At 29.5% G+C, this 22345-nt stretch overlaps 1 protein-coding gene across 1 annotated transcript; it reads left to right on the forward strand.

Annotated features, from left to right (window-relative positions):
• The first annotated feature begins 17810 nt into the window (after nucleotides 1–17810).
• LOC100811408 (transcription factor bHLH96-like) lies at nucleotides 17811–19236 on the forward strand. The gene is made up of 3 exons (NM_001255536.3): nucleotides 17811–18297; nucleotides 18423–18830; nucleotides 18925–19236. Exons 1-3 carry the CDS (start codon nucleotides 17842–17844, stop codon nucleotides 19018–19020), a joined length of 960 nt encoding a protein of 319 aa, NP_001242465.2. The 5' UTR covers nucleotides 17811–17841; the 3' UTR covers nucleotides 19021–19236.
• Nucleotides 19237–22345: the final 3109 nt, after the last annotated feature.

Below are 22345 nucleotides of genomic sequence, written 5' to 3' on the forward strand. Positions count from 1 at the left end.
ATACATTTAAGTCATCGAGTGTACACTTCTTTGGCCCTTATGCATCCTAAGGTTATAGGTCCCCCATGTGGCCATGTTGATTTGATATGTGTCTGAAAAAAGAATTAAGCAGTTATCATCTTTCATAGTACTTCAGTTATCGTGATCATTCACACTCGTGCTTTAAATTGTACAATAAAATGCGCGCTTGTTTTCTTGAATATTGATGCATGTTGTAATCCTTTAGCAAAATGTTAACGCCATATACCTCAACAACAATAATGACTTGATTCGTATGTTTGTCTACCCACCAGTCGATGGTTGCATTCCAACCATGCATTATAATATGATCAATGCTATATCATCGTATATATAAATCCTCTTGTACTACTAGTATTATTTTTTTTCCTTTATATATATGAAAATATTTTCCCTCTAATTATAGGAAATATAGACCACTTTTGAATATATTAATTATTAAATTTTTTATACCATTAATTGATTGTAGGTTTATCAATTAATTATTATTTTTATGCCCGTAATTTATTCTAAGTTTATAAATTAAACATTCACTCATTTTTTCAGGAAAGTAAATGCATTTATTAGAAATGCAATTATTAGACTACTCATAATATAAGTGACATCCATTGATTGAAAAAAAACAAATCCTCAAATAGCAAGTAACAGGGACGGGATTCAGGGGCAAGCAAGGCCCCTCTTTAGGATGTTTGTGTATATATGAGGAAAAAAAATAAAAATATTAATAAAGGAAAATATATAAAAAAATATATATTTTTGAGTTGATATTTACTTAAAATTTTCTAAAAGTATATTATATCTCTAATTTTATCCATAAAATTAACAATAGGTATTTTTTAAACTTATTATTTATTAAATAATTATTTATCAGAGCTTAAAAAAGTATATTGCTTCTTGATTTTTGTCATTGTCAAAATCTTTTATATGCCACAACACCACATGGGCCTTTCTATTTTTATTTTTACGAGGTGGACCTTATTGATGCAACAATAATGAGGCAGTTGCTCTGTATCACTCCCTGTGTGCAAATCCTGTTTTTATAAAATATTTGGCTTATTAAAAAAAAAAATGAGGCAGTTGCATCCTTGCACCTCAATAATTTTGAAAATCCCAACATTTGCATTACTTTTGTGAGTGCGTAGGCCATAGAGAAGGTGTTGTGAGAGTGTCACGGTGGAGAGTTACTGAGCGTGTCTTCATTTTCAATTGTCTGCTAGTGTCTAGTGTCTTACCGCTTCACCATACAGGGAGCTGCTAGTGTCAGAGATTTAATATTATTGGAGGAACAAAATCGTGGAAAAAACAAAGAAGTCTAAAATCACGAATTAAAAATTATAGAAATATCAAAACTGCAGTCCCTGCCAGGTTCTATTTTCCAAAACTCCACTGAGATTGCTCTGAATTATTTTTTCTGGAAACCAAAAATAGTATCCTGGAATAGTTATTTCAGAAGGCACACAAAAGGGTGCTGCAGGTAGTTTTGGAATTATGTAAAAGTTAAAGGAGGTGTGAGTAGCAAAATATGGTGCAGAAAGCAACCTCCCAGCATTGATTGCTGAGGCTCTGCAAACGCTCCAGAGTCCACCAAGTGTCCAAATTGGGTTTGGGTCAATGGATCATCGTAGGCCTTCGTTGACATACAGTTGCGGCAATTTCTTTGAGCACCTAACTTTTCTTCTTGTACACCCAATATTTTTGGTTATTTCCAATCCGTATGGGTCCATGAACATGTAACTTTCATGTTATTAACATGATGCTCTAACTAACTGAGCTAATAGGATAATTATATTATAAAATATATAATGTCACTATATATAATACTAAAATTTCTAATGTATATTTAATGCACATGTAAATTTACATAATAAATTTTATGACAATTGATTTTGGTGCATTAAATATATTAGAATAAAATTAATTATTATAAAATTTATTAGAAATTAAAAAAAATTAATTTGTAAAACATTTTCAAAAAAAATTAAAAAAAAATCTATAATCTGTATGTACATACACGACAATCCATATGTTCAATCTGTATGAAGTATGAACATACGGATTGTCAATCTGTAAGCTTGCTGATTATGAATTCACAAGTTTATGGATTACGAATCCCTAAGTTTGTCAGGGGTAATTTTGGAAAAGTGAAAAAATGTTGGGTGCACAAGTCATTATTAGATGCGCAAAATATTTCCCTTGAATTTTCGTGCAATTAGGCATTTAATCCTATCTGAAAAAGGATTTTGCTATTCCCAACCTATTATTGCTCTTTTTATCCCATACTGTATTTCTTATTTTCCCCCAAAAAATACCCCTAACGAAAATGTGTTTCTTTTATGCAATACACATAACGAAAATGTATTTTCCTTTGTGTTAGGGGGAGAGGTCTTTTATATATATATATATATACATTTTTATAATAAGGGGGTGAGGTCTTTATGAACAACAAAAATATATTTATGTCTTGCCTATTGCATAAAGAAAATGTGATTTCAATGTATAATAGTCAATAGACACAAAGAAAATACATACATTTTCATTAACATTATTGTCAATATTTTTTGACAGGCAGACTCTACTATTTTTATTTTTTTTAAAAAAAAGACCAAATAGAATAACAAGAAGACAAGTCGTATCCATTATATCAAATAGAAATTAGTATCATTAAACTAATCATGATAGTTCTAAATTAGTCTAATAATAATTAGTCCATATCTTACGAAAAGTAAATATAAATGAGCAAATTATTACAATGAGAAAGAGGGCGAACCCTGGTGCAGCGGTAAAGTTGTGCCTTGGTGACTTGTTGGTCATAGGTTCGAATCCGGAAGCTGCGTACAATATCCCTCCCTCATACCTTTTCATAGCGAAGAACCTAATGAGACTCTAGTAATATTTACTATTTTCCTACATATCTATCTCCTTTAGTTGAAATGAATTGAATTATTGTATGCCGACCAAATATGGTATTTGTTATGAACGAGCTTCTCCGCTGCAATATCAATGCCGTTGTGGTCTAATACAAGGTAAGAGAGATTCATTCTTTAAATAAACCTATAAGAAGACACAATTAATTATTGAGCGACTCATTTTATGTCGTCCAAGTTAGGGATAAACAGAATTATTGAGGCAATTCAGTTATATATTTTGGTTGGGTTCGTAGCCTTGGTATAAATACCGTGTCCTTTTATAAAAAACCAAAAAATACTACAATATACCGCTTTCTATAAGAGAGGAAGGATAATCCAATTTGGAAAAGTAGGGAAATAAACATGATGAATATGGAAAATCCAATTTGTGTAGGTTCGCAAGTTTGGAACTGTTCGGCTCATGACTGGGGCTCTATCTTATCCTCACAAGTAACTAATTCTTATTTATTATTTTTTTTCATATCTAAAATATTAATATTATTTTAATGATCATGTTTTATAAAAAAAATTAAATGAATTAAACATTTTATAATATTTGTCTCTATCTATTTATCTATCTCTATGTGTATGTAAATAAAGTTAACAAACAAAATTAGTCTATTAAAAGTTGCTCACAAAATATCAATATTACATTAATTTAAGTGGAATTAAGTTTAAATCATTTAAATATATTTTTCACTCCATATTTTAGGTTCAATGACCATTTTGGTTACTTATTTATTTTGTTTAAAATTATCATTTATCTTATAAAAATCTACTTTGGTCATTTGTCTTTAAAATGATTTTTTAACTTTTGAAAAATTCATCCTTAATTTTTTAAAAAAAAAAATTACTTTGATATCTCATCTTATTTAAAAGGTTCGATCATAATGATCCTTCAATTATTTAAATATATTTAACATTTTCCTTTAAATAAACATCAAATAAATGATCACTTTGAATATATTTAAATAAGATGTATTTTTAAAGTGAGTTTTTTAAAAGATAAAGAATCAAAATAGTATTTTTAAAAGATGAATACCAAACTAAACAAGAAAAATAATTTCATTTAATGTTTATGGTTTTTGCAGGTAGATGAAAAAAACAAGATTTCTAAGAAAATTAACATTAGGCAACAATTTTACTAAAATAGTATTATTCTCTCTTAATTTTAATAAAGATATTACGAAGTCTTTCAAGATAGTATTATTTATTATAGGACAAAATTAAAATAAATATTTTAATATATTATTGAATAATAAAAACATCAATCACTTTATAATTGTTTTAAAAGTTAAAACTACAATCATTTTTTAGGATGGAAAGAGAAATATAAAAGTCTAGTTTTCTTTGACCATTTAACATTTTCTTTTATATGCTGAAAAAGGAAAAGAGAAAAATGATTTATAAAGATAACAAAATTAAAAAATTTGTTCGCTTTCACTTTACCTTCAATTTAAATTTTAAAATTTTCTTTGTTCTTGTGCTTTGTTTTGCTGTTCCAAACAGATCATAAAAAGAGTGAAATGCTAAACTTGTACGTTTTTTCTCTTTTAGTAACAGTTGTTGACATGAATTAACAATTATGGTGTAAGTAACGGCGATATATATATTGTGGTCGCCACCAACTTTCGAGCCACATTATTGCAAGCAAGGTCCAACAGCAGCTGTCCTTGGTCGCACCATATGAAGCATCGACATCGTAGTATGATATCGTGTTGATATCAAACACTAATACGAACGTGTGTTGGACACCGAACACAACAAAAATGTACTTCATACCGTACTTAGTTATTGATCGGTGTCGCCGACATGATCGCCAGACCACTTAATAGTAACCACTTCCGCCGTTACCATTCTCTAACCAGTTATGTTGGCCAGAATCTTTCAATTATTGTTGCTGATAAAGATTTATTATGTTAGTATTTTTAGAACATTAACAGTGTCAACTTTTATAATTATATCACATTTTAATTTTATGTATACCTTTTTTTCGCTGAATTAATTTTATGTGTACTACCACTACTATAAAAGTAATATGTTTTGTATAATAGTATAAAATTAACTGATTTGACTATTAAATTGGAAACTTTTATAGAATACATCATGTTTAAAAAAATTTATGAAAATAAAATACTCATTTTATAATATTTTATCACACCATTTTATTTTAATAAATAGTAGGAGTATGTTAATAAATACTCTTGTCCTCGTCAGATTAACTCTCCTTTTGGCTGATGCCTTGGAAATTGCTTTTGTTAGGAGTTAATTGCTTTTCTGTTCTTTTGTTGTTTAATTTCTGTCCGATAAAAAAAAGGAGTAATATGTTATTAATGAGAAAGTGAAAAGAAAAGGAAAAAAAATAAATTAATTTTTTAGATTGTTTAATAAAACACAAAATGAAAGAGAAGAAAAATAGTTATTTTCTTCTCTTGTTTAATTGCGTAGAAAATAAAGTGACGCAAAAATATATGTAAAATGACAAAAACGTACTCCTAAATAATTTTTTAAAATTGATATCTATTTAGGATGTTTTTGTTATTATATATATATATATATATATATATATATATATATATATATATATATATATATATTATTAATTAATCATATATCTCAATAGAAAAAATACTCTTAATCTTTACTGCTGACTAATAAGTTTCTATGCAATCAAAATTGGATTTTCAATCTAGAATTCTAATTCTATATATCATTATGATATATCCTAGATTTATTTCCCTAGTTTAAATATATTTACGTAATATTTGTCAAAAATTACAACTTTTATAGCAAAGCAAGTGAGCTAGGCTTGAGCAACTATGCAAACAATAAATTAACATATCCTCTCATGCTACCCAGATAAGATTATTAGCAATATCTTATTTATTTAGTATAGGCTTTTAAAAGGAAAACCGGAAAGTCCAACCGCCCAAAAGCCATTAAGTCATCACATATCTCTAACTACCATTTGTCACGCGCATTTTTTTATTTCGCCATGGCTGTGCAAAATATATAATCTTAAAAAATTCTAATAGACATAATTGAATTTTATTTTTTGAGAACTTTAAATATCATGTAGAATAATATTTACTTTATAATGTAACTGATGAAAAATAATTCATATTTGAGCAAATAAAAAACAAGTTTAATTTTCATTTATATAATTGTCACATAAAAAATCCTCTTATGGATAACTTTAATTTAAAGTAACTACTATAAAATCAATAAGCTTAATAGCTTACTATATATATAATTAAATGATTATATTTTTAATTATTAACACATTTTAATTAAATTCATAAAAAATAATTTGACAATATGCCTACAGCTCAATTGGTTAAGTTGCAAAACATGAACATTAACTGTGATCATTGTGTGAATTTGATCTACCACCTTATACTTCATCTTTTTCTCATTCTTTTTGTAAGGTGTACTACTATCTCTTTCTTGACAAAAAGGTTGTCAATTATAATTTTAGAAATCATTTTTAATTCATCTGCATAACTGGCGGTAAAAAAACAAAAATTAACAAAGCTTTTTTTGCGTTCTAATTTTAGTGAAACCTAGCATATATATATATATATATATTATACATCGATCGTTACAATTTTTTGCGACAATTAAATTATTCCAAACTATCAGCTTCATAAATTATGCTAAAACTTTGGCTAATATTGTTTTGAATAATTTTTTGATCGTTGTCGTTTAAAACAATGCTCTTTTACTATATATATTGGAGTCTAAGATTTGGTAAAATATCATGGCGATCATAGCTATATGGACACTTGAGCTAAGGGCCTGTATATAGTTGTTGTTGCCATTTGGCACTGATAGTAGTAGCATTTCTAGCTACTTTATGTGATTAAATTCCGCCACATATCAAAATAAATTTTTCTGAAACATCCTTATCGATGTCAATGTCATACTCAAAGGGAAGGGGAGTGAACGTGTTTGTTTGTGGTCGAAACTGCTTTCTACTTTGGCAAAGTGGTTTTTTTTCTCCTTAGCCGTTGTTTTGATTCTTGTCCCTGCCCCTGCATGATGCATGAGGGAACTGTTTAGTGATGTAGTAGTAGGGTGCAGTTCCATCACAACTGGGGAAATATATTGTATGGTCCATATGATGGATCCATCATGTGCTATTCTAATTCATAATGACAAATTCCTTTATGTCCAATCAAACAGCCCCAGAGCAATAACAAATCAGGTTAAGATATGTTTGGTCTGCATGGGGGCCAAACACTAGTACCACTACCTTGTATATCTATATACATATGTGTTTCCAAAGCTTAAGCATGCATTTCGTCGATCAAAAAACAATAAATAAATAATTGCATGCATGCATTCTAGGGTCCGGGTCCTTGTTGGTTTAATTAGCTCATCTATATTCTACTCTCCAAGAAACCAATGATGCATGACACATATATAGGGGAACATAGGGCTATATATGTGTGTGTTCATTCCTCAAAATAAAGGTACTAGTAGAACCTCTTCCTTAGTGTGGGAGGGTTCATAAATAAAGAATCATCATAATTTGTTCTCTCTTCTAGAGTACTATTGTCGTTCTCTTCACACTCAACTTTGATAGACTTTTAAACGCATATATAGTGCCCTAGCTAGTTATATGACACAATTTATAATGTTAGGTAAGGTATAGTGAAAACCAACTAGGATACCATGTTTTTGCTTGTACGTAGCACGTGTGCTCACAGTGTGTGCATAATCAAAGAAGTTAATTATATAGCCCATAACTCAAATTGACAATTCCACTATGTATAATGATGTTTTAGAAAACTGGAGAAAGCTTCCTATCACCTGGAGAGACCAAAAGCCTTGAGAAGAATTTTGATTGGATGTGAATGAACTTTCCACTATAAGAATCACAATAATTATTCAAAGGTATTTTGGATGGAGACGTAAAGAAGGTTGGTAAGGATTGTGGGCGATCCAAGAATTAGAGTAAATCGTTTTTTTTCTTTTCTTTGGTAGACGAAATTGAAATTGATCTTGCCCTGTACGTTAGGATATATATATATATATATACCTTTTGCGATTGATTTCCATGCTGAACTGGCTTCTGAATTTGACCAATGTGGGTCTGATTCAATGGCAGAGTTGAATTGAATCAATTAATTAAATTTCTTTTTGGATGAAACTTTGTATGAACTTGCTCAATAATATACTCACTTCACTTTTTTGTGTGTGCTAATTACATTGAAAGAGCCGAGTTGGATTTGAGGGAATGAAGCATTAATTGATTATTAGGACCCACAAAAGGTGTGTGATGAAAGGATTAATGGGGTAATCATTTTTTTGTCCCTGATTGTTAGAACAAATGAAAGTTTGAAAAAAAAAGAAAGGAAAAAAAAGGAAAAAAAACTTCAAATCCTACATCGATCAGGATAAACACTTGAATAGTGTTTCGCTCCCTATATATAGAGAGCTCATTTTTTCTTTTTTCCTTACCCCATTTGAGAAGTATTTCCTCAACTTTTTTTTCTCCCTCCCATTTTTTAGCCGATGCATTTCCGGCAAACTTCTCCCTCTTTCTTTTTGTCACTCTAAAATTTTGGTTGCTTTTAAGAGTGACTTTTTTAAGTCACATTTTTCGGTTACCTTTAAGAGTGACTTTATAAGTCATATTTTTCGGTTGCCTTTAAAAGTGACTTTGTAAGTCATATTTTTCGGTTGTCTTTAAGAGTGACTTTATAAGTCATATTTTTCGGTTGCCTTTAAGAGTGATTTTGTAAGTCATATTTTTCAGTTGGTTTTAAGAATGACTTTTTAAGTCACATTTTTCGGTTGGCTATTAGAGTGACTTTTCAAGTCATACAAGAGGGTGAAATTCTAGAAAAGGTTCCCTTAGTGCAGTGGGAATCTTATACAGTGATCTGAGCTGTTTTATCCTGGGAACGTCGTGGTTGATAGTCTGCTTGCACAATTTTTTACAGTACCACAAAACGTCTTAAAGAAAGTTACATTATCTGTGACTCAGCCAGTAATTTTTTCGATTTGTCATAAACTATTGTTACAACAAAGTGTGTTAGTGAAGTGAGAATAAAGCAACAACTTTTCTCTCAAATAACTTGTGATTTTGAAGCCTCTTCTGCACTTTATTCTATGCATATTAATATTGACAGCCAGTTATAGGACAAAAAAAGGATCCAGTAAGTTCACTCTTCCGATCCACTGCATGAATTAATTTCTGGGCTATAGCTATATTCACGTTCAACAATACAATGCTCGTGCCGATCGAATTTGTACGTGTTTTGAAAAACAAATTAATTCAACCTTCTTTTCAAACAGTTAAAAGCCTTTTTCACCCATCACTTTCTTCCATATTCTAATTAATGATATTCATTTTATTTTCTCCCCAGCATGTACAATATTTAGTTTTTATATATGCAACAGGTCACTTTGAAAAGGGTGAATTGAATTGTCTTTTTTTTTTTTGTCAACCTCATTTGCATCGCTGGCTAGCTACTACAACAACTACATTTTTATTTCAATATATATATATATATATATATATATATATATATATATATATATATATATATATATATATATATATATATTATACACAAAATAAAAACTAATGACATGTTAGCGCCAGAACAGTGTCACTAATCGCACAAAGACAAGTCTGTACTGACAACATCCTAAAATCTTGGAACACACTTCGTCAGTTTGATTAAATAATTGACTTGAAAAAAAATTAGACAATAGATCTCAAATATAATCCACAGTTTTGTTATTATTGGCTTAACTTGAATATTTCTTTTTTTATTTTTCTGTGTACAGAGATCAAAACGTTGTTAATTAATATAATTCTCTCATAAGCAATGACATAAGGATGAGCTGTTATACATTAGGAGAAATTAATAGTAGTACTGACTTATTATAAGTTATTGGAAAAATAGGAGTAGTGATGATTAAATATGTGATTAGATAATTAATTTATAGATGACCATGGATGTAATTTTAATACATATAGGATGTCATTTATTAGGGACAAAGGCCAGTGTAGACCAACAGGCATGTGTGTTTCGTCCTTCTTCGGCAACAACAAAATCTGAATCCTTGAAATTAAACCTCTGTGTTTCCGTCCAAACATCTATTGCTCAATACGGACAAATTTTCCGGTATCTTTAGCTAGATTCGACCAATGAACCAATTCCAAACCTTTCATTGATCATTCTTAATTAGTCTTCAATCAATCCTATCTAAGTGATTGTGAACCAACGGTGAGTGTAATTTAAATTAACTACGCCCAAATTTGATAATCTTACCCACTCCATCGTCGACGCGGCATGCATGCATTTGCTCAAAACTAATCCATCGTATATATCCAAATTGAACCCTAGAGTTAACCAAACCAAGACTTACACAGATGTATGTATGTATGCGTTGTATCTGCCCAACTTGCATGACAAAATATGCATATCTTCATATGTAAAACCTAATTGGTTACCTTGCTTGATATTTCACTTTTGTCTTCAATAAGATTAAATAAAAGAAATCAGTATATATACATGTCCAATGAACTTAATATATGTGTACAAATCATCACCATTGCTTCCATGCCTTGTTTCAAATTAATGAATTGACCTGTGTAAATATGTCTCCGGCTTCTTGATCAAACCGGCCTAATACCTAAATAATAATCTTTCATAGCCCTAACCACATCCACTTTTAATTAATAATGGTTGTAATTTAGTGTGGATTACCTAATCAATATCTCATTTCTTTGATCTCTGGGTTGAATTTCTAATGGACGGTACTTGCTTGACACCGATAATTAATCATTTATAAATAAGATTTTCTTTTTTGTCCTAGCAGGGTAGCATTTGCAACCTAAGTAATTTAATGTATGCCTAAAGTACGTGGTTTGCCATTTACTTTTATTCTACGGTGTTATATATATATTGGTACTTGATTAATTTGCGCTTTGTAACAAGCATTTCGTGCATTAATACACAAAGTCAATAATAATATTGAAGTGAGGTTTGAAGTCACCAATTATAAAATTTAAAAATAATCTGATATACATAAGTCATGACTTACGACGCCAGCAATGCCATTTTATTATCCATTCCACTTTGTTTTGTTTTAAGCACGAATTTATCACCATGCATGTACAAAACGACAAGTATAGCTTTGTGCACAGAGTCGAAAAGAGGAAAAAAAAACTATTCAGACTAGCCAGACTAATCCACTAATTTATTCGGATTTTTTACTCGATTTAAATGACAACATGATATAAGGATTAACATGTAGATTATATAATCCCATAGATTCTATATTCATTAATTATTGGCAATATGTACACACATGCATTCAGAAAAGCTGGTACGTAGGTAGACCTATATTAATTCCGAAAAATGATTTAGTTTCTTATTTACGTTTTAATTAAAACTAGTTTAAGTTAATTTCATGTGCATAATTTGTTTTAGAGATAGTATATAGTATGGACTTATCATTGTTTAATTTGTCCTATTATCAATTGGTTGTTAATGCATATTTTGCGGCCTGAGTAAGCCGAAAATTAATTAATAAAAAAAATAGTTCTTTGTATCTACCCTCTGGCTGTAGATAACCTCGCTAGTCAAAAGTAAAGTAGATTTCGATTGTGATAATACGTCTTCAGTTCCACCTTACACATGCAGAAGCAGTCACACATTAATGTATACATTACATACAAATGCTCCTATTGTTGTTTTTATGCATGAAAACAACCAGAACAAGCCATAAACGTACTATACTGTCTACTAATGGCTATTAATTATAATTTAAAATAATAATTAATAAATCCACACTTAATTAAGAGAGGCCCCCACTAAAAAAAAAAAGATGACAGGATTGCCTAATTTCTTGTTGCTACAGTTCCCTTTGTTAGAAGCATCTTAACCACATGATCAATGTATTAGGGATGACAACTGACAAGATACTTATATATAATATATTAGTGTAATAGTGATAGCTATTGTATGTGTGAGACAAAAATAAACAAATCGGGTTAATCCATTGGAATGAATTGTTAATTAGCACACTCTTCATTTTCAACGTATCTATTTATGTAACAATACCTTTGAATCATTCAAGCGAGTGCCAGTTGGGTCTAACATTTCTTTTAATGTTTCTAGAGGTTGGCCAATATTAACAGTGCTAATTAATTAATTAATTAACTAGGTGTGGAGATGCCATTTTTTTTTCTAACTTCGAAATATACCAATTGCCTCTATTGGCATGTTTCGGGTTAACCTGTAGGGTGGGATTTAAGTTTAATTATGAGCAATTTTTGTCAGCAATTTGGCTGAGAAAGTTTGCATGCACTTTCAATCATAAGAAAACGAATGGCACATCCGGTTCCAAAGAATTTGGGCAATTAACGGTACCATCATCACTAATTCACTATCTATCAATTTGCAACAAAGTTTGTGTTACGAAATTCAACATATATAGAGTAATTTGTTGTAGTCTCATAAGTTACGGATTTATTTTAACCAATAAAAGAAAAGCCCAAATATAGGTTTTCCTTTCCCCATTTGAGTATTTTTGGAAGCTTTGTGGTTGCTTAATTTGAAGCACATGATCTCTCTGCAAAATTCTGACGATGGAACTGGGAAGTGAACAAATCAACCGGTAAAATGTTTCATCCTTCTTTCCTTTAAAGTTTAAATATTTTATTTCAATTCTTTTCCATCATCTACGTTGATATTTTGACCGGATTATTCCCAAATTAATGAGAAAGCCATTTCTCTTTTTTGTATTGAAAATTGAAGTTCCCTCACAAATCAAAAAGTGTTGGACGATAGCCCATGCGCTCCATGAAACTAGTGGTTCATACTTCACACTGTGCACGTACGGTCGCATGAAACCAAGAATATTGGAAGCTCAACATTTTTATATCTCTTAATTAATTTTCATGGTTTCTGGTGGGAGAGTATAAAATTTTCTTATGATCGATTTATATTCAATAAGGTGTTGCAGCTAACATTTATATTAGCTAGGCATCTTTTTTCATGTCAACATAAGGAGAGAGATAGCTGGGTCTAGTTGCTCAATGCTCATTCACATGCTACAGCACTTTTTATTTCAGTCTCACATTTAAAATTAAAAATAAATAAAAGAGTAAACAATTCCACTTGTTCCCGAAGTTAATGGACGTTTTTTTTTTAACCGCGAACAAACATATTTTTATTAGTATAGTAAAAGGTACGTACGTACCAGTGGTACCACAAATCATACATATTAACATGGGAGTATAGTTGTTTCTTATCCCCCTTAGACCACACAGCACAAATACACAAATCTGTAATTTTATACTCTCATTAGTCTAATATGTGTGACTTCACTCATAATATTAACATTGAGAGATCAAAATTAAAACTCTTAATTTTGAGACTTACAACGAATTATATAGTTTTCATGGAGATTTTTTTTACATTTTGTTAATTTTAATGACTGAATTGGAATTGGCAATTTCAGATACTAAATTTGATCATTTATTCTAAAGAAAACATATAAATTAGAGAGTTATAAATTTAAAGTGAAAGGAAAATTTCGAATAAACCGAATTTTTATGTTATTAGACACATGACCCGTTCATAATATTTTTTTTACAATATAAAATATTTGTTATAAAAAATCAACAAAAAATTTCGTTGGATCCATGCATTCTTGTATTAATATATAGCGTCACCCAATTGTGTGTGTGATATATTAGAATTTTAATTTCTTAATCAATAGTATTTCTTATTGATATTATTTAATTATAGATTATGCACATGCACTTTAGATTAATTTGAGTGTAAATTTTATACATTGTCTGTCAGTGTACAAAAATTTAGACGGTTGACTGATAAAAAAGAATTGTTATTATAACTTTTAAAATAAATAATTATTATAAAAATTAATGAAATTATTATATAATAATAATAATTTTTATTATAAATTTTAAAATAATTAATTATCATAAAAATTAATAAATTTATTATATAATAATTTATAATTGAATCACAATTGTAAAAATTATTTATACTCTTAATGCATATACTGTTTATTCTATTAATTATTGTGCATGATTGATGTAACCATTTACATACCTATAATGGTAACCAGTGGACTAGCTAGCTAGAAGGATTATAATTATGGCTTATTATAAAATATAGCATTTTTAGATACCTTGAATGTTTATATATTATATATGAAGTCACATGGGATTCAACCTATGAACTACGATTCTCACACTACTATACAAGAATGAATTAGTGTCGAATTTTAGAGATGAAACACACATGAAATCTGTCTCTAATTTCATTAAAGACAATAAAGCTTTTAATTTTCATCACTAATTCATTTTTTTTAATGTAGTGTCAAACAATTTCCATCCACTTGTGTTAATCCCCTTAAAATGTTGAGGCATTTGTATTTTTATTTATTTGAAAAATAATGTTAAAATATTTTTTATAAATATAGATAATTATTAAAACATGAGTACGCTAAGCACTCCAATCTTTTTTTTACGTGTTAAATTATTATAAGTGGAGAGAATAATTTGTATAGAATTCCCATTCATATCATTTATGATAATACGTTCAGATTGATGTTCTGCAGGACACTCCAAGGATAAAGTAATTAGAACTCAATCTTTTCGTGTTTTTATTTTCATTATAAATGGACAAATAATAAAAAGATAACTTTTTTAAAATTAGTGGATAGATAAAACAAAACGGGAATAAAAAATTCTATCGACACTTCTCAATATGAGAAATTTAATTAGGTTGTGTTTGAATGTACGTTTCATTCCATTGAATAGATGACATGTAAAAGTAGAGTTTACGTTAAATTAATGTTTTGTTTTATAAGCAAGTTTATGTTAAACGCGTTGTAAAACAAAAACACACAATTATAAAATTCATGAAAATCATGCATACATTGCTTTAATTATGTGAAAGATATTTTAGAACAAGATATAAAGGTATTATAGTAATATTTGGAAAACCATACACAAGCAACAGTGATATTTAGTTCATCTATTTTAAAATAATTATGACTTCATTAGTTTTATTTTATAAAATTAATCATCATTTGATAAATTTAAGATATAATTATTTTTTTAACTTCATCTTCACTTTTAGCTAGTGTTTTTGTTAAATGAGAATATGGGATCATTATTAATAGAATGACATGATAATAAAATCATAATGAACCTATATTTTTTAAAGTAAATAAAAAATATAATAATTTATTTAAATAAGTTTAAAACAATTATTTTAAAAATAAAATGTGAAATTATTTACTAAAATGAAACTATAGCTAGCTACATGCAGAATTTGAACCCAATCATCAATCCCAACATTTTTCCGTGTATAGGGGGACTTAACTCATTATGTTTTTTGACATATCATTTTCTTACAAATACAGACATGACCGTAATTGTTGTAAAAGTGTGCCGAGTATGTCGTTTTATTTATTTTTCTTTTGACGTTGATTATATTGTTTTATTACAAGTTCAGTTCATATACACCTACCACACCACATTGTCACCACAATTCCTTCATTTATCATTATCTTTTTTACCTACTTATATAACTTTTTTTAAGAATAATGATACGAACACTCTTCTGTTATAAATACCTCATTATTATTTACCATTTTTTTTATTTTTTTTCTATTTCACCATATCACCTTTCATAATATATTTTCCTCTCTTTTATCTATATATTTCTCATTCTAAAAGTTAGCATGTGGGTGTCCAATCATATTATTTTTTTCTAGAAAAATGATGAGATATAAAAATGAGAAATGTAAATATGTATAATAAATTCGTGATATGATGTAATATAAAAAGATACAGAGAAAAATAAAAAATATGATCTAATGAGTGTTTATAATATGGATCTTCATATATTTACTTTCTCTTACCTTGTGTTTGAATGATAGGCAACGGAAGCAATATTGGAAAATGAAATAAAGAGAAGCTGAACAAACTTTTTTAATTATAAGTTTGAAATTAAATGGGAAGGAAAACAAACTGCTAAGTACTAAGTCTAGGGCATCTTTTCTACCTTTATTTTCCTCGGATTAAGAATAATTTTTTGTTCTTCCAAAATAGAAGTAAATTAGAGATTAAAAAAATGATAATATTTAAGGACTAATCTTTTATAAAATGACGAGCAATGATTGGAATTTATATTGAAAAAGACACTTATATCTTGTATTTGATTATAACTTTAACTTAAGGAACAAAAAAGAAAAATTACTAGAATTTTGTTTTACTACTTTATAACTTAACTCTCAAATAAGGTAATAGAATTACTTCTATTCCATCTTTGAAATAATAGGGAAACAACTTTGTTTCATTTTATTTCTTTTAACCCATCCTAATTTGTCATGTCTTTTTAATTAAATATATAAATAAACAAAATGTTATTTCTTTGTCACTTTATAACGGAAGAAGTTTAAAGATATAGCATTGATGCTCAATTGCCTGATCTCCAACTAAAGTGACTAAAGAATTCAATTTGGTATGGATTTTTTGTTTGGTGTTATTGAATAATAGCGGAGGTTGTCTTAAAGAAGAAACTATCTAAATCAATTATATATAAAAAAATTCTAAATGCTATTGTTATGCATAATAGAACTTCGCAGACTAGCTAAAAACCTTTGTGTATCTTTCAAACACTAGTTTAATGAACCGGAAAACCTTTGTGTTTCTTTTTATCGACAAAATTGTAATAGTATGTTATGTCGGTGAAAAATTCGAACGTATGGCATCTTATAACTATCTTATAACTCCTAACATAATATTATGTGTGGTTAATAAATAATTATGTTCCTTGATAAAATTAAAGTGTTTATATCTAGATGAACATTTGTTAAAAAAGGACAATCCTAGAATGTATTTTCGTATTTCAAGATATTGGTTTTTAGCTCTGGATTGAAAACCTTAGACACCAAAAATAATAATTCCTTTTTCACATTATAATTATTGTTTTAGGTTTTACACTACCAATAAAAATTAATAAATGGTAAAAGAGAATAATAGCTTTACAAAATTAATCTTATCATTGTTAATTTATCTTTAATTTTTGATGTTCATATAAATAATATTATATGGGATATAAGTTCAAAAAAGTGATTAGTGTATTACATTGAAAATTTAAAATGATAATTATTTTAAGATAATTTTTTTCTTCTTTAACGATGATTATGAAACAGAGGAAGTAATAATTTATTTTCTATATTTTGCCTTTCTAAATTAAATCTTATATTTACACTAAAACACCAATAAAAAACCCTTATTACTTTGATTTATCAAATAAAAAAACACGTTTCCATCTCGATAAATTCTTTTACCTTTTTTAAAATAATTTAATTTTTTTCTGAAATTGTGAGGCACCGATAAATTTATTTTTAAAAGATGAAAAATTCTAATTTAATATGTGAATGTGAAAAAGTGGAACAAATAGTTCTAAAGATAATTTAATAATAAACATATCCCTAAATTTTATAATTTAATCTTAAATTAATTATTACAAAATATAATTTATTATCAAATGGGTGTTAAAAGAAAATTAATTGGTTACACTTTTCATATTTAAGACTAATTAAATTTGTATTTGTGATCTTTTAAGCAGTAATTTGTTCTTTTATCACACTTTCATCATGATTATTTTTTTTTACTGCGTGCGTAGAAAAGTTAATCTAACATTTCAATTAATTGTATTTCACGTGCAAAGCAGTGTCGATTTTAGAGGGGCTTTATAAGGCAAAAACTGGTTCCAAAGAGGACCCAACGCAACACAACACTAGTGAGTTTTTTTCCCTTCATCGTCTTTCTCTTGAAGGTATATATTGAAGTTGTTTTGTTATGTGTTTGCCCGAGGGAGAGAGAGACAGAGAGAGAGCCATGGCACTAGAAGCAGTGGTATTTCCACAATCACAAGACCCTTTTGGTAGTGGTTACGGATCAGTGAATACTAAGGACTTCTACAACTACACCTTGTTGGCTGCTACTTATGAACAACAACACATCAACAAAGAAGAAGAACAAGGTGGTGCTTCTATCTCTACTTTTCAACCAGAGACTAGTAATTACCCTTATGGAGATTGGACCACCAGTTCCTCCTCATCCATGTTACCCCACTTGAATAATGAACTTCAAGAAACCACTACTACTACTAGTAACACCTTAGATAGCTTAAACACTCGTCCCAAGAGGCGCAGAGCCAAAAGCAGAAAGAACAAGGAAGAGATTGAGAACCAAAGAATGACTCATATTGTTGTCGAGCGCAATAGAAGAAAGCAGATGAATGAGTATCTTTCTGTTCTTCGCTCTCTCATGCCAGACTCTTATATCCAAAGGGTACTTCACTTCATTCTTACTAACTTATATGCTTATTTTCTTGCTTGTTACAAAAATAAAGAGGTTTTGCTGATTTTGTTTTTTTATTTGTTTTGGTTTGGTTGGTTGGTTGGTGAATACTGAAGGGTGATCAAGCTTCTATAATTGGAGGTGCTGTTAACTTTGTGAAGGAGCTTGAGCAGAGGTTGCATTTTCTTGGTGCTCAGAAAGAAGGAGAAGGGAAATCTGATGATGGTGGTGCAACAAACATGCCCTTTTCTGAGTTCTTCACCTTTCCGCAGTATTCAACAGGTGGTGGTGGTGGTTCTGATAATTCTGCAGCCATAGGTGAAGACGTGAGTGAGGTTAAGTGTGGCATTGCTGACATAGAAGTGACCATGGTGGAAAGCCATGCAAATCTCAAAATAAGATCCAAGAAATGCCCCAAGCAGCTCTTGAAGCTGGTTTCTGGTTTGCATACCGTGCGCCTCACAATCTTGCACCTAAATGTTACTACCACTGGTGAAGTTGTTCTCTACTCCCTCAGTGTTAAGGTTTGTGTCTTTGTTGGTGCCTTAGACTTTAGATATTTTTAATTAGTTTTTTTTTCTTCTTCAAAGTGAAAATGTGCTGTAAATTTTGTTGCAGGTGGAAGATGATTGCAAGTTGGGATCAGTTGATGATATAGCAGCAGCTGTGTATCAGATGCTAGATAGGATTCAGCAAGAGGCAATGTTGAATTAAGATCAGACCTTGACCAAAATTTGCCTTGCCCCACTTGGTTTTTTTTTTTTTTTAACCTCATGTCAAGACCTTACTTCATGGTGGATCATTATCTCTCGCTATTTTTTTCTCTTTCAAGATGTACCTAATTATTGCAACTTTCTGTTCACTTCACCCTTTGTTAATCTACTGATGGTGCCTTGATGTGGGCTCCTTGGAGGAAGTTTTTTTGGTTTATTCCTTCTTGTGTATGTCTTTGCAGCTCACGAGCTCCTTTTAATCTCTCTCTCTCTCTCTCTTTCCCTTTTTCTCTGGGGTAGGGGTGGAGAAGGCGGTGTGGTATGTTGTTCTTGAGACATATTCTAGTGCTTGGTCAATTTTGCCTACCTTGCTTTGAAATTGGTAGGTCTTGTCTACCTCAAACCATAAGCCAAAGCCAAATTGTCAAGCTGAAATTGAGAACATCTCAAAAACAAAATTGAATGAAAGTGAGAGCCGAAGATTTTTGGCAATTGTCACATATAATTAAATAGTCCATGTGGTTGTTTTTCTATTTGGTTGTCATAATTTAATAAATTTGTTCTGAAATACCAAAAATACCAACTCAATGTTCAGCAATGCCTTCTTTATGTCATTAGATACCAATGCAAGGAATGGAAGAGGCTTAAAACTACATCACTTTTAATTGATTCTATGTTTTCCAAGGTTATCACAATTAACTAATTAACCTACACTTATGTATAATCAGAGGTTCTCTTCTAATGTGTAAAATTTGATTAAATGGAGATAGTAATCAAAGTTGTGCATTATTTTCTGTTCCGGATTTGTAGCAAAAGGTTCTAACTGTCAAAAGAGACCCACCTACACCGTAGTCTGTACCAAGTACTAAGTAGAGTTGCAATTCAGGGGAAGGCTGCGGAGCACAGCTTCAAAAGGGTTCACCTTTCTCTGCACATTGTGTTTCACACAACCAAAAAATAAAAGGGTCCATCCTTATCATCATCATCAAGATTGCTATGCCGAATCTACTGATTCCAGGATGCATGTGTTCAAGTGTACGTGCATATGTATTAAATCACGGATTCAACTTCACTTTCTCTGTCTATAATTATTTTAATAACTCAGAAAAAAAAATGCAAATGATTAGCACATTGAAGGGAAAATAATGGCCCCATGAGGTTGTCCTATGTTCAAAGACGAATCCCTAGGTAAAATAAAAATAAAGGATGGTTGGTTTGAGGTGGTGGGATCTCCAAGAGAAGAATGAAAAGAATAAAGATGTAAAATAAACTATTGGCAAAAGCAAACTCCTTTTTTGCGGTTAACTTGTTGAATTGAGGTGTGTTATTGAGAGCAAATAGAGTAACTTGTCTAGGTGAAAAAGCTTTCCCTTCATTGATACTATATTTTGTACTCAAACTTTTTGTATGCATCGGAGGTTTGAGTTATCATGATGATTGCTCGAGTAGTAATGAAATTGTATGACTTTTTAACTAGTGGCCATTCAACAACAACCATGATCTCATTCTGTGATCTTTTCTCAAATTTAAAACTTTGTTCTGTTCCCCCATTGAGTGAAAATTCTCTCTTGGGTCAAATCCTAAACAGTAATTGACAGATTCATGGAATACTTACCAATTTTATAAGGATATCCTCAAATTACTTCAACTATCTTAGGAGTAAGTATTTGAATGTGTTTCTTTTGAACTAGCAGTACCACCAACCAAAGAAAGGTAGCCAAAAGTTACATAAAAGTGAATTCTGCCACTCCTAATTAATCTCTGGTAAAAAGAAAACTCCTAAACAAGTATGAAACCCTCTCCATAATGCTGCGTAATTACTCCACTAAAATTATGCACCCTTTCCATAGGAAAACATATTAAAGCAATAGAAAATCCTTATATACCCAACGGTGCCCCTGGCTGGCTGGCTGCATCAAGATTTCAGCCCTCAGAACCAAAATAGGTACCAGCCTGTAAAATGGAATTATTTTAGAATAAAGCATCTATTTGATTTTGATTTCTCAAGTATTATCTTTTTTTCTAAGTACCTGCAGTGGTATTTAAAGTAATATAATTATATTACTAGTTTCTGAATATTGAGTATCTATCAGTTTAGTCTTTAAGTTGTTGTTTTTTTATGAAATAAGTTGATATATTTTATTAACATTATAGGATTTATTTTTTCAATATTTAAGAAATTACTTATATAATGCATTTATCCCAATTTCCACCATTAGATTGACTTCACAAGAAGGATACTTGTGATTTATACTAAAAAAATAATCAATTGAAAATATAATAATTAATTTTGTTTTGAACTTTTACATAGACAAATAAATTTTATAAAAAAAAGACAAACAAATAAAAACAAAATTTTCTTTTAAAAGTGAATAACCAAAAGAAAGAGATGAAATAATTCATTAATTAAGTTAAAATTAAAATGTGACCTAATAAAAATTATTAACGGTTAAATATATTATAGTAATTTTGAGTGCTTAAGAATTTTCACGACACATTGAATTTAACCTTAACCATGATCATCAAAATCAGATCAAACTAGTCAATATTAGACTATAACTGGTCGTGACATCTTATCTAAAGGAACCAAATAAAAATCGTAAAAATTGTTCTTTTTTTTTATAGGCCGGTAAAATATTTGGTCTTGAATTAGGTATATAATTCGGCAAAAATCAATAATTCAGCTAGTTTAACTAATTCTTTTTTTTATTAACTAGTTCTTTTAAAAACACTTGTTTTTAAAATGGTTAATGTATTTGAATATTGAGAAGGAATCAAACTTCATAAATATTATGATAATTGATAGTTATATCATATATGAAATATGAAGGTTAAAAACGTCACATATATAAATTTCGAAACTCATAACATATAACATTAAAAATTACACATAAAAATGACATTAAATACATTTTAAAAACACTTGTAGGAATAATATTCTTATAGTTTCAATTGTCATTGTTTTTAATCCAGACAAACTAGACTACAAAATTTTTCATTAAAGGAAATTTCATTAAAAAAAATACATGTAGCTAGGACTAATTCCTTTATATCAATTCCTATCATATTAGCAAAATAGAGAACATAAAATTTTTTAACAGTTAAAGGCAAAGTTGACAGCATATCTACCATGTATTTTTTACAGCATACCATGTTTGTTGCATTGGTTTTCACATACATAACCATCTCTGTCAAGCATGATTGCAGCATTTGCATTATTACCTTCAATCTGCACCAGAAATAAATTCATTTTTGTGATAAGCTGTAAGAAATATTATTCAGAATGATAGGGTATTAGCATGAAAGTTAAAGCCGTTGAAAGCACC

The sequence above is a fragment of the Glycine max genome, chromosome 10, assembly GCF_000004515.6.
Source record: "Glycine max cultivar Williams 82 chromosome 10, Glycine_max_v4.0, whole genome shotgun sequence".
Lineage (NCBI taxonomy): Eukaryota > Viridiplantae > Streptophyta > Magnoliopsida > Fabales > Fabaceae > Glycine > Glycine max.